A 13,980-nucleotide genomic window follows, 5' to 3' on the forward strand; every position below is an offset into this window, starting at 1 on the left:
CCCCTCCGACGAGCGCCACCGAGTGGCGAGTGGCGCATATGCAGTCACTTTCAAAACCATTTTACAAGATAAAAGAACGACTTTATTCTCAGATGATTAAAAAAAATAATGTATCGTAATGTCATGTTTTGTTTTTTAAATATATAAAATTACCTTATTTTCTCTCGTTAAAAATCCAAATAATTTACTTTTTAATTAGGACTTTACACTCATACAATTCCCTCATAAAATAACGAAGTTTTAAATTACAATTTTATAATGGTAATATTTCACCTGTATCCTCGCAATGTTTATAGTCCAATTGTAAAAAAAAATTCTCATAAAATTATAACTTTTTTTTTACGAAAGGGCAACTTTTTAATATTCCTTTTTGATTTTCAGAATATGGTCATAATGTAATGGGTTTTTTAAATACATAAAATGACCTTGTTTTCTCTCGTAAAAAAAATCCCAATAACTTATTTTTTAATCAAGACTTTATACTCATACAATTCCCTCATAAAATAACGTAGTTTTTAAGTGTTAAATTGCGATTTTGCAATGGTAATATTTCAGCTGTATCCTCACAATATTTATAGCCCTATTCTTGTAAAAAAAAATATCATAAAATTATAACGACTTCTCTCTTTTTGTACAAAAGGGCAACTTCTCTTTTAATATTCTTTTTGATTCTCAGAATATGGTCATAATGTCATGTTTTTGTTTTTTTTACAGCCATAAAATTACCATATTTTCTGTAGTTAATCAGGACTTTATACTCATACAATGCCCTCATAAGTGTTACATTACGATTTTCTAATGGTTATATTTCAGATGTATCCTCGCAATATTTATAGCCTTATTGTAAAAAAATTTGCATAAAATTATAACATCTCTTTTTTTTAAAAAAAAAAGACAACTTTCTTTTAATATTCCTTTTTGATTCTCAGAATATGGTCATAATGTAATGTTTTTGTTTTTTAAAATATATACAATTATTGTATTTTCTCGAGTTAAAAACCACAAGAACTTATTTTTTAATCAGGACTTCATACTCATACAATTCCCTTATAAAATAACTTTTTTTTTAAATGTTAAATTGCGATTTTTGTAATGGTAATATTTCATCTGTATCCTCGTAATATTTATAGCCCTATTGTAAAAAAAATTATCATAAAATTGTAACTTTTTTTCTACAAAAGGGCAACTTTTCTTTTAATATTCCTTTTTGATTCTCAGAATACGGTCATAAGGTGTACAATTTTTCTTCTTGTAAAATCATAACTTAACTCTCATACAATTAAAGCCTAATTTTCAAATCTTGCAGCTTTCTACTTGTTTCTCTTAATTTTGTTTCTTACAATATGAAGAGATGAAAGAATGTTGCGTTCAAACATTTAAACATCACCTTGTAAGTTTCACTTTTTCACCCTCAAAATAAAACAACAATGTCTTTTTTTTTTGTATTTAGGATTGTCCCCTCCCCCTTTTCATCCCTTCATAAGGGATTTAAATTTACAAATGCAATTATACTTTGAATCAATTATTCAGATGCTGATGTGCACCGAGTGCCTTGCCTTGTAATTATGCATCAGACTCTTGTAATTGCTTTGGCACGTTGCGCCCCCTCCACAAATGTGTTCAAAGCTGTTCTTGCATCAAATCTTTGTTCTCTTATCCCCCCACCCCCCCCCCTTTTTTTTTTTTGTTGTTTTCTGACTGAACAACAATTTCAAGCCAGCACGTAAAGCAGCTCCGTTAACATTTCTAATATTGCGACCGCCGCGGCTGTTGACGTGCCGCAGAGCAGTTTTGCTCTTTGCGCCGCTGCTAAATACAAGCGCGTTCATAGTCATGTTGTTCAAACTAAATGAATTTTAAACGCGGCTGCAGGTCCGGGTGGGAAGCATTGTTTATGCACGACAGACGTAACTCCATCTTCAAATCTATTTTTAAACAATGAGAAAGTAATTAAAGAAGGGGGGAAAAAAACACTTTGTGCTCTCTCAATTTCTTAGTGCCAAAATTGATATTGAGTGTTTTGATGCCTGACGAGCGACATCAATTAGATTCGATGGGAGTTTGCAAATACTCCCTCTAAGGTTTATATTGTGATATTTATTGATAATTTGAAACAGAACATTGTTTGTGAGTTGACAGAGAAAATGAACCGCACGGATATGGAAAACAACACAACAGAAACAAATCAGGATTACCACTGTTTTTGACTAATACTATAACTATACAGTTTGTTGTATTTATATTAATATTTGCTTTTACTCTGATATTTGTTACCAAGTCTGCTATGCAAATGAGAATCTGCTCACACTCCCCTGACCTCGATAAAGAAATGATTAAGGGCTATTTCATTAGAAATAAAAGGGAGCAGAAAGGAGGCAGGAAGGCCAAGAAATCTGGTCTAGCGTCATCCCGGGGCCTGCCTTGGTCTTCGAACCCGGATTACAGTCCCCAATTATAGATTCACGCAAGATTTCTGTCCTTTTTGTCATTTCAAATTGTGGCCGTGAATCAACTTTTAACCTTCCCCAATCGTCTCAGCTTGTGCAACTCGTAGCGACGAGTGAATAAGACGATTTGGTCACTTTTCATTTCATTCACTTTTCATTTTCATCTACAATAGCTTGTAAAATTCACTCATAATTGTTTCATGACGGGGTATTACTGAGAACTGAATGCTTTTGCTGCAATGCGAAGACCCAAGACGCAAACATTACGTATTGCAGGAGAATCGATATAAGCCGTTTTTTTTTTTTTTGTTTTTTTTTTCCAATGCAACCTTCTTAATGAAAACGAGCGAAAGCAATAACCCTCCATGTGGCTTTCCCAGGACTTGTGGTCCGCTTACAGCTGCAACAACAGTTTTGTGGTTTTCACACAAACATTCAACTGAGGATGCTCGTCATGCATAACATGTGGACTGTCTGCAGTCCGGCGGCGCGCTCTCTCTCTTTTTTTTTAAATCCCGTTCCACGATAAATGTCCCGGTCATTTACGTTTTATGACATCGGACGACATCACAATGCTGGAAAAGGGCAAAGGTTTGTCTTTATTTCCAAAATTTCAAACAAAGGCGTCGAAGCCGCAACTCACATGAAAGCCATTGCGTCGTGTTACATATTGACATACATTATAGAATTATTCCTTCTACTGCAATTGGTTATTCATCCCACACATAATTTATCGATCGTTTTAGTCTGTGTACAGTTTTTAGTTGCTGTTGGTTTGTAAAATGGATGGATGGGCCAGAATATTAGAAGACGTTAAAAAAATTCCAATCCATCCATTTTCTTTGACGCTTATCCCCACGAGGGTCGCAGGAGTGCTGAAGCCAATCCCGGCTGCGATTGGCCACCTTGAAGTGGTCGCCAGCCAGCAGCAGGGAACGTGGAGAGAGGCAACAGTCGCATTGACAATCACACTTATGGGCAATTCAGAGAGTCCAATTAATGTTGCGTGTTTTTTTGGGATGTGGGAGGGAACCGGAGCATGCAAACTCAGGCGGGGCGAGATTTGAACCCCGGCCATCAGGACCGTGAGGCCAACACTCTACAGCTGCGCCACCGTGCCGGCCTTCACAAAACCCATTCACCCATCCATTTTCTTTGCCGCTTATCCTCACAGGGGTCACGGGGAGTGCTGGAGCCTATCCCAGCTGTCAACGGGCAGGAGCCGGAGTACACCCTGAACTGGTCGCCAGCCAATTGCAGGACACATAGAGAGAAACAGCCACACTCACAATCACACCTACAGACAATTTAGAGGGTCCAATTATTGTTGCATGTTTTTGGGATGTGGGAGGAAGCGCCCGGAGAAAACGCCACGCAGGCACGGGGAGAACGTGCAAACTCCACACAGGCGGTTCCGGGATTGAACCCGGGACCTCAGAACTGTGAGGCCAGTGCATTACGAGCTGACCTACCGTAATTTTGGATAAAAAATATTTTCTAGGGCTCTTGGTTATGTAAATGCTTGGTGGACTGGATTACAGAACAAAAGGGGTTGTGGTCCATGGGCCATACACCCCCCCCCCCCCCAGCCACTATTCAATGGTGCTAATTGGATTTTAAACACTAAAAACATGTATTTAAGATGTATATTTGTGTCCCCTTTAAAAAAATTGAGCCAGCTATGCTAACATGTGGTTGAACATCAAAAGCGGGATTGTGCAAAAGCTGCTTGACCGATTACCTTGATTTTTTTTTTTTTTTCCACCCCGCAACATTTCGGCAAGGGAAACAATTTGGTGCAGAGTCACGAGATTTCAATGTATCATGGTGGGAAAAGGCCACAGGAATCCACAAGAGACGGTGGAAAAAAAAAAACCCGAACCCAGATGAATGAAGCAGTTGCGTCAGGGAGGGCATCCGGCGTAAAGTGAAACCCCCGCCACGAAATTGCCAAATCAGAGTTGAAACAGAGGGCTTGACGTTTTTGGATTATGATCCGACGTGACGTAACAAGTACTTCAGTGGCAGCGTAAATTTCATGCACCACGACGGGCGGGAGAAGTAAAGGGGGAGGATGTCAGGAAGGCGTTGACGGTGAGATGCTGGGTCGACTTCGTCCAACCCCCAATCAAGCAAATTGTGCAAGGAAAAGCCAAATTCGAAGCACACCCAAGTGGGCAAAACCCCAAAACGTGAGTAGTTTTGGCCTTGGCGGAGGTCTCGCTTGTTATGGAGCTGCTGCTGCTACTACTGCCTCTCCAGACAGGAAATTGTTAGGTCAACATTTCCCCTCTCGTTCTATGTTAAAGGGTCTGAAGCCAAGTAAATCATCCAGGGGGGAAAAGCGTGATTCCGTGTGGATGGCCGAAACCAAAAAACATCAACGCCGTTGGCCATGCCGGAGTTCTAAGAGTTCCCGTCACACCTCTCTGAGACCTCTATGACCGAGTCTGTCGGTGGTAAATTGCTAGCTTGAGTTCTTCCCCCAGTTCTGCATAAGTGGGGTTTAAAAAATTTCATCCAGCCATGAAATTTTTAATACCGTTTATCCTCATTAAGGTGACGGGTGAGCCGGAGCCCATCTCGGTTGCCATTGCGAGAGAAGTCGGGTAAAGCCTGGATCGGTTGACGGCCGTTCGCGGGGAATTTATAGACAAGACGAGCATTCACACCCCCATTCGCAACCTACAGACGAAATAGCGTCTTCAATTTGTGATATGCGGGGAGGAAGATGAGTCACCCGGAGAGAACCCGCACAAGCACACGAAGAACATGCAAATTCCTCTAAGGAAGTCGGTAGCCCGGAGTTGAAAACCAACTCTCAGACCTGGGGAGGCAAACGTTCTACATCTCCCCCGTGTCGACCCGAAGTAAATCATTTTAGGAAAAGTACGAGTCTCTGCGGCGAAAGCCCGAAAATTAGGAACAGTCTATCTGAGTGCTAGAATGACGAATGGTTTGGTGTACAGGATTCTGTCTTTGGGTTTTTGTTCATAAGGTGAGCAGGTTACTAGATGGATGGAAGTGGAAAGTACGGTTTCCCACTCTTGTCCTCACACCTTTGACACCTCAGTCCTGACCGGAGGTCCCAAACGGAGGCCGACGGCCGACCAGCTGGCCTTCTGCTTGACAAAGAGCCTCAACTTGTCCCGGAAGGTCTCCCCGAGAAAGCTGTAGATGATGGGGTTGAGGCAGCTGTTGGAGAAAGCGGCCAGATTGACGATGTGGCCCGCCAGCGGGTAGTCGTGCCACAGCGTGGCGGTGGTTCTGCGGGCCGGGTCGGCCGTGACCTGCAGCAGCTGGATGCTGATGAAGACGTTCTCGGGCAGCCAGCAGATGAAGAAGACCAGGACCACCACCACGATCATCCGCAAGGCCTTCTGCCGCCTGGGCCACAGCCGGCGGTGCTTCTGCGCCCGCATGAGGATCCGGACGATCAGGGAGTAGCAAAGGCCGATGACGGAGAACGGGAGCAGGAAGCCGATGGTCACCTCCAGCCACTGGATCTCGAAGACGTTGGCGAAGCAGAAGTGGAGTTCGCCGCGGTGCTGCGTCTGCACGATGGTGAAGGGCAGAAGCGTGGCCAAGATGGACGCCATCCAGATGAGGCCGCAGCTGAGCTTGGCGTGGCGCATGGTCCTCGGCGGGCCACAGCCCGCCGAGCCGGCCAGCGCCACGTAGCGGTCGAAGCTCATCCACGTGAGGAAGAAGATGCTGCTGTACATGTTGACCTGCAGGAAGAGCGCCATGAAGGTGCACAGCACGGCATAGTCGTAGTACTTCTCGTTCAGGTTGAACACCTCGATGAGCGAGTCGGCCACCAGAATCAGGTCGGCCACCGCCAGGTTGACGAAGTACAGGTCGGGGATGGTCATCTTCTCACGGTGGTTGAGGTTGACCACCAGGATCAGGATGTTGCCTATGAATCCGATGGGGAAGAGGAGGATGGTGTAGAGGCAGGACAGGAAGAGCCCGATGGCGTAAGACTTGTCCGAGCTCTCGGTGGAGTTGAACCCGTCGGAGGTGTTGACCGTCACGTTGACGTAAATCCACACCAGGGAGGTGGTCTCCACTTCCATAGCGGCTGCCGCGGGAATGCGCCCGATCACCTGCGGCCGCTACATGGTTCGAGCTCGTCGGCCGGGCGGGGCCCCGATCCTCAATGCTGACGGAGGAAAGCCGACAGTTTGGCGGCCGTCGGGGACGGATTCCAGACGGGACGAGACGGGAGCGTCTCCATGACACCTTTGGCCCGAGCACGCCTGAGATTGACTCGATGCGTCACTGGCGGTCCATCATTATTCAGTGGACGTCGGCTGGCGACGGCGCCGGTTGACACCTGAGCTAAAGAGCGCATAGAAGATTAGCACAAACTCAATACAACGGGATTTTGTTACCCCCCCCAAAAAAAAAAACCTAATTAGTTCAAATCTTGACCCAAAGACGCATCACGTGTTTAAGTAGTTGTTCTGAAAAATCTGGTGTTGTTTTTTGTTTTTTTTTTTTTTGTTTTGTTTTTTTTACTAATGGGACCACTAAGTGCCGTCATTAAAATTCAAGCCGCGAGGCTTAAGCAGATGCATTGAAAATTCCTCCGTTGAAATCCTTTCGGCCAATTCCGCCCGCCGCGTCGTCCATATGGCGAGTTGAAAACATCGAACAATCTCCAGTTTGGACGTCTCTCCCACGACGATCGGTGGCATCATATATATCAATACAGGGTTGTTTTTTTTTAATTTTTTTTTATTTGTAATTATGCACTTTAACGTCAAGCTTCTCTGGTTGTCAGACGCTCCCCAGAGATCCAAATCCTGATATCTGTTTGGCCAACGTGACCTTTAACAAACATTCCCAGCCCGCAGGCCTTTCCCCTACCCAAGAGGAAACTCTCTGCAAAATTAATGCGCTCTTATTAAGAGTATTGGCATGTCGAGAACAGCGTCATGCGTGCCCCCAAAAAATGAGACAATATCACATAATGGAACTAAAATGCCGCGTCATACTACATTGAATTAATCCAACCTTATTAAGAGGACACCTAAGAGTCATTATGTGTGCAAACAATATGATAAAATTGACTTTTTATTGCTCAAATGATACTTTGCGCCATGTTGTAAAATTTTATTTCGTGCTAAAAGGAAATCTAAAGTCACACAGAAGCGTAATAGGAAAATAGTACTTAAGAATTCATATATTGCTTAATAGTGTCATAATTAGTGTGATATTGTAGATCGACAGAAGATAAAATATATTTATCAACATGTTGTAAAATACAGGTATGTAATAATAATAATACAAAATTGCCCTTTAAAATATTAAGAAATATTTTCAGAATTCATGTGAAATCAAGCCATGATTTGAAAAAAATAAAATGAAATTCAAGGTTGACGCGAGTACATTATGATCAGCATATTATGACAAAAAATTTAGTTGGGGGGGTTGAAATGAAAACTCTTCAGTTATGCAGCTGGCATCACGTAAAAATAATACACATTTGTTGTGTTCAATTAAAATATACAGAAGGAGTGAAGTAACCGGCAAGCAGCCTTGAAAGTTCCTTCCAAAACCAAACCAAAAAAATTGAAAAATGAATGATGGATCTGAAATCGCACTTACTTTTCCCCCAAATGTGGTTCTCCTTATCCCGCTGCGCAAGTCAGACAAGTGGAGATTATCGAATCCCATGTCCGTGATCCTCTGCTGCACCACCTGCTGTGCGTGCCCCCCCACCCCTTTTCGGTGAGGGGAGGGGGGCGGGCCGGAGAAGCTGTCACTCGGACCTTTGACGTGGTGACTCAACTTCCCTTTTTTTTCCCCCCTGTTAAAAGTTCAATAAATTGGCTGATTTGAAACAGCGACATGATTATGTAAATTCATCCATTCACAGAAATGACTTTTTGTTTTTTTTTTAAGATTATAATTTGACGATCTGACCTCATTTATCAATGCCACTTCCTTCGATTTACTGGAAATTCTCAATGTGACATTTGCAGCAGATAAGGGTTTTGATAACACGTATGTAATACAATATAATAGGACACCTGTCCACATCAATTAGGTGGACCGGCGCCAGAACTTCTGCTCCTGGCTACATAAACGCAGAACAAATCAGGATATTTTTTTTTTTTTTTTTATAGACAGCCAACGTTTCACGTCACTTTACGGACTTAGAAAAACATTTTAGACTAGCTTGTAGCAGCAAAGCTGGCCGACTGGTTAAGCACGTCCGCCTCGCAGTTCTGAGGACCGGGGTTCAAATTACAATCACCTTTGTAGGCTGTTTTCGAGTGACGTCACACACCTTCCGATTTAGAACGCGGGCGCCATCTTGGTTGGGTGAATTCAAGTAAATAAACAGTAACCGAGCAGGAATCGTTTCAAAAATGGCGTACGAATGGGGGCGTACTGCTGTGTTATGGGTTGCTCAAAGGAAAGCGGGCGTTTGTAAAGCGATTTTCTTTCGACTGCCAGCTGTGACCGAGAACCAGTGCGAGAAAACGGAGCAGTTAGCAAACCAAACGGCGACAACTGTGGCTGTCTCTTATTAGCGGAGCCGATCTAGCAGCCAAGCGCGATACTCGTGTGTGAATGCAATGCCTGTCTCCAAAATCTGTATTTTCCGTTTGTTTGTGTACTATAAAAATTTGTAAAAACGAGTTACTGCTCCGCTAGCTTGTTTCGTGAGTTGAATTACAAATGCAGCCGTGGCAGTGGAGATAAAAGCTGCGAGCTCAACTTGGGACTCGTCCCTGTCGAACCTCTCTCGCTCTCTCCCTCTCGGTAACAAAAACGGAAATAAAAATCTACACCTCTTTCGTTGGTATAATCAACATAATTCAACACAACGCTGACTGTAATCACACGGTACATATTTCAATTGCATTGTGCGGTACGCTAACCTTAGCGGTGTGCGTTCAATGGATACCGCCGCATGACGAACCCAGCCATTGATGAATTGGTTGTAGGCCTCCAGACCATTTGAAATTCTTTAGTTGGTCCACGGTAAAAGCGCTTGTCGAGAAGAAGAGAAAGTGGACGATGTCTGGATAGGTTACCGACGCCTACATTTGTGTGCTCCATTTGCGTTTGTGGGTCGATATCGTCGATCAAAGTGCACTTCTTGTCGTAACGCTTTCTTGAAACAACGTCTAATGAGCCCCAATAACTTTCCAAAGTCTTTTTTAGCCATCATGTGTCACTTTTAACAGTCGCACGAACATTTGTGTAACTGCGGTCTGTGTGCAAAAGCCATAGAATGAACAGCGCATCAGGAGAGTGAACCCATCCAACATGGTGCCCTCGGATGGAGTCACGTGGTCAAAAACAGTCAATTGGTCAATTATCTAAACAACACACGAGGAATTGCCAGTAGTTGGAGCCGCCATAGTACGACGTACATATCGAGTACGACAGCAGACAGACAGTGAAATGACAGACACTTTTTTTTTTTTTTTAAACTCACAGTTCTGCAGAGGAAGGAGTCTCTGATGGGGTCGTGGTACACACGCCGGACTTTGGTCCAGGCAGCGCGGAATCGATTCCCGCTCACTGATGGTCTCGACTGACTGGCGACCAGTTCAGTGTGTAGTTAACTGGGATAGGCTCCAGATTTCCTGCGACCCTTGTGAGGATAAGCAGCTTGGATAATGACATGACATGACAGGATCCAGGATGGATGGATGGATGCAGAGTCTTCTAGCATTTAGAACAGATAGAAGCAGTTAATAACAGCAGTTAGAAATCCCAGGCCTGCGTGGGTTTTCTCCGGGTGCTCCGCGTTTCCTCCCACATCCCAAAAACACGCACGGTCAGTTCAACGAAGCTTCCGAATTGCTTGCAGGTGGGAATGTGAGTGCAAGCGGTTGTTTGTTTACATGCGCACTGCGATCGGCTGGCAACCAGTTGAGGGTTGCGCCCCGCCTCCTGCCCGAAGTTAGCTCGGATTTGCTCCGGGACTCCCGCGACCCAATTGAGGATAAGCGGCTCAGAAAATATTCTCCGTTTGTTTATGATAACACACATAGTATATCCTTTGATCATTTTTCTAAATGAATTTACATACTATACATGACATGTTGAATACTCCAAATCATCTTTGATGTTTAGGAAAATGTACATTGGGTGATTGAAGACCTAATTATTTTGGATGATGATAAAAACATTTTAAGAGTTTTGTTGAAGATTTTAAATTGTCCTTGCGTTTCGCTGACAGCTAAACTTTCAGTTCATAAAAAGACTTGTTGTGGAGACTAAAACATCTTTCATATTTGCGAAAACGTGTACCGGTACGCTAGGTTTTGGTGAAGATGCTAAATTGTTTTATATGTTATGACAAATACATGCATTTGAGCAAATTTAATGGTCTTAAAAAGGTAAGAAAACATAAAACTTTTCTACCTCCGTGGGGTGGACGCCGACCTGCAGAAACTCCCCAACCGGACAAACTCAATCAGGCTAGTAAAGATAGAATAAAATATGATTACCAAGCATCACCAGACACAATAATAAAATAAATCTTCATGTGCCCGTTCTCTTAAAAGCACCTGTCGCTGACAAGAACAAGACAGATAAAGACGACAGTGAACGGCCTGAATTGTGACAACTGAGAATCTGTATCATACAAGTGCATACATTTAAATTAATAGCACGGTATGTACAAAAGAGGGCCTGTTCCCAATTACGTCGGCTAATCAATGATAGTGTGCAGTGCAATGACAGTAAAGGTTTTCTGTGATCGAATCAGCCTTCAGGGCACATGTCAATATGGGATGAGCCGATATCCAATTTAGTGTCTTGACTGTGTTTGAGGGTCTATTGAGTGCCGCCGAACTCAGGATGTTGACACGAGGAGGAACTGCGCAATACAGGCTGCACTTCCCCTTTAAGTCCACTAGAGGGCCACCTAGTATAAACTTTGAACTGGAGAAAGGGGTTGAAAAATCACAATCAGATTTGAAAATACTTATATAGTACAGTATTCATTCATTCATCCATCCATTTTCCTTGCCGCGTATCCTCACCAGGGTCGCGGGGAGTGCTGGAGCCTAACCCAACTGTCAACGGGCAGGAGTCGGGGTACACCCTGAACCGGTCGCCAGCCAATCGCAGGGCACATAGAGACAAACAGTCGCACTCACAATCACACATAGGGGCAATTCAGAGTGTCCAATTAATGTTTTTGCGATGTGGGAGGAAACCGGAGTGCTCGGAAGAAACCCACACAGGCAGGTGGAGAACTCCACACAGGCGGAATCAAACCCGGGTCCTCAGAAATGTGAGGCTAACACTTTACTAGCTGTTCCACCGTGCTGCCATACAGTACAGTACTTAAACAACAACAACAACAAAAATCACACGATTCCATCCATATTTTGTTATGTTACTAACTTCAAAATCTGTAAAAAATCTTTTTTTGGGGGGGGGGATTCAGAAAACATCCAAATTTAAAATAATATATAGTATATATATAATTTCACTTTGGGTTGTCGTGTGTAAAACTTTGAGGGGGAAAATATTTTTATTGAATTAAAATAAATAAACTGGTAAAATAAAATAAAATTAAAAAAAATAGATAGATAGATAGATAGATAGATAGATAGATAGATAGATAGATAGATAGATAGATAGATAGATAGATAGATAGATAGATAGATAGATAGATAGATAGATGTGTACCATAACAAAAATAAAATCAATGTGAAACGTTGTGAATATCTTCTGGATGCACTTTTAGCTCCAGCACATGTAAAGATACACAGTGCAGGTGTGTCTAATGAATTGTCCAGTCTAAAATGGATGTCAATGTTGGAACTGACAGTTCATGCCGAGGGCAGCGTGAAAGGGTGTTAAATAGAGTTGGGGGGGGAGGGGGGGGGTCTGTGTGGCTAATGAGTGGGAGGTCTCCAAACAGCCTCATCTGCCTCCGCTTAAGGATCTGGAAGGAAAAAGACGACATCGGAACATCAAAAGTGCCGCGTTGAGAAAAATCAACAAAATGGACAACAGGGAGGGAAGTTCTGTTTTCTTCTTCTCCTCCTGAGGAGCGATGCAAAGGGAGCAACGAATGAACTGTCGTGCCGAAATCGTCTTTTGGTATTTATGAAAACACATTCCGGTTTTGTTGAAGATACATTGTTCTAAGATTAAGATTAAGATTGTATTTCAGTTTAAGTTTTAAATGTTAACAAATTCCATCCATCCATCAACTATCTATCTTTTCCGGGTCGGGTTCGGGGGAGAAGGAGCTTCAGCAGTGATATCCAGACTTCCCTTTCCCCAGCCACTTCTTCCAGCTCTTCCGGTGGGATCCCGAGGCGTTCCCAAGCCAGCCGAGAGACATAGTCTCTCCAGGGTCGTCCTCGGGGTCTTTTTCCGGTGGGACGTGCCCGGAACACCTCAACCAGGGAGGTGTCTGGGAGGCAACCGGATCAGATGCCCCAGCCACTTATTCCAGCTCTTCCGGAGGGATCCCGAGGCGTTCCAAAGCCAGCCGAGAGACGTAATCTCTCCAGCGTGTTCTGGGTCGTCCTCGGGTTCTCCTTCCGGTGGGACATGCCCGGAACACCTCACCGGGGAGGCGTCTGGGAGGCAACCGGATCAGATGCCACGGCCACTTCTCCCAGCTCTTCCGGAGGGATCCCGAGGCGTTCCCAAGCCAGCCGAGAGACGTAATCTCTCCAGCGTGTCCTGGGTCGTCCTCGGGGTCTCTTTCCGGTGGGACATGCCCGGAACACCTCAACCAGGGAGGCGTCTGGGAGGCATCCGAATCAGACGCCCGAGCCACTTCATCTGGCTCCTCTCATTGCGAAGGAGTAGCAGCCAAAAAAATTGAGCCCCTCCCGGATGACTGAGCTTCTCAACCTTTCTCGAAGGGAGAGCCCAGAGACCCTGCGGAGGAAACTCATTTTGACCACTTGTATCCGGGATCTCGTTCTTCCGGTCACGACCCACAGCTCACACCAATAGGTGAAGGTAGGAACGCAGATCGACTGGTCTTTACCACAACGGACCGATACAAAGTCCGCATCACTGCAGACGCTGCACCGATCAGTCTGTCGATCTCGCGCTCCGTTCTTCCCCACACTCGTGAACAAGACCCCAAGATACTTGAACTCCTCCACTTGGGGGAAGGATCTCATCCCCGACACGGAGAGGTGCACGCCTCCCTTTTCCGACCGAGGACCGCAGTCTCGGATTCGGAGGTGCCGATTCTCAATCGCAGCCGCTTCGCACTCGGCTGTGCATCGAAATTTTCAGTGGCATTTTTTATCCATACTTGAAGCGTGAACTCAAATAGACGACCCAAACAAAATGTTAAAAACCGGGGGACCAAATGCTCCAACCGGGTGGTCCAACAGCTCTTTGAGCGCCCGGACGTGTGCGAGACAAAAGCCTTTCCTACCTTTTGGCCTCACGATAAGCTTTCTCAGCGAGGGGCGGAAAAACAAGTTTAATGGGCTACGCGATGTCAGCGTAACCTTGTTTCCCACGTCGACGCTTGTTAGGAGCTTTTTCTCGTTTCGGTACAATTTGA

At 44.3% G+C, this 13,980-nt stretch overlaps 1 protein-coding gene across 2 annotated transcripts; it reads right to left on the bottom strand.

Moving 5' to 3' along the window:
• Positions 1–4,161: 4,161 nt before the first annotated feature.
• gper1 (G protein-coupled estrogen receptor 1) lies at positions 4,162–10,843 on the bottom strand. Of its 2 annotated transcripts, XM_061847390.1 has the most exons (4): positions 9,910–10,843; positions 8,064–8,265; positions 6,248–6,791; positions 4,162–6,178 (listed from the first exon to the last, which is right to left on the bottom strand). In XM_061847390.1, the coding sequence occupies exons 3-4, from the start codon at positions 6,524–6,526 to the stop codon at positions 5,501–5,503; spliced, it is 957 nt and encodes a 318-aa protein (XP_061703374.1). In that variant the 5' UTR covers positions 6,527–6,791; positions 8,064–8,265; positions 9,910–10,843; the 3' UTR covers positions 4,162–5,500. The 2 variants fall into 2 exon arrangements, with proteins under 2 accessions (XP_061703374.1, XP_061703373.1); XM_061847389.1 differs by having other exon boundaries at positions 4,162–6,791.
• Between the last annotated feature and the right edge of the window lie 3,137 nt (positions 10,844–13,980).

The sequence above is a fragment of the Syngnathoides biaculeatus genome, chromosome 16 (assembly GCF_019802595.1).
Source record: "Syngnathoides biaculeatus isolate LvHL_M chromosome 16, ASM1980259v1, whole genome shotgun sequence".
NCBI classification, from domain to species: Eukaryota; Metazoa; Chordata; class Actinopteri; order Syngnathiformes; family Syngnathidae; genus Syngnathoides; species Syngnathoides biaculeatus.

Coding starts and splice junctions, on each gene's coding strand:
- gper1 (XM_061847389.1), bottom strand. CDS start 6,526: ATGGAAGTGGAGACCACCTCCCTGGTGTGGATTTACGTCAACGTGACG.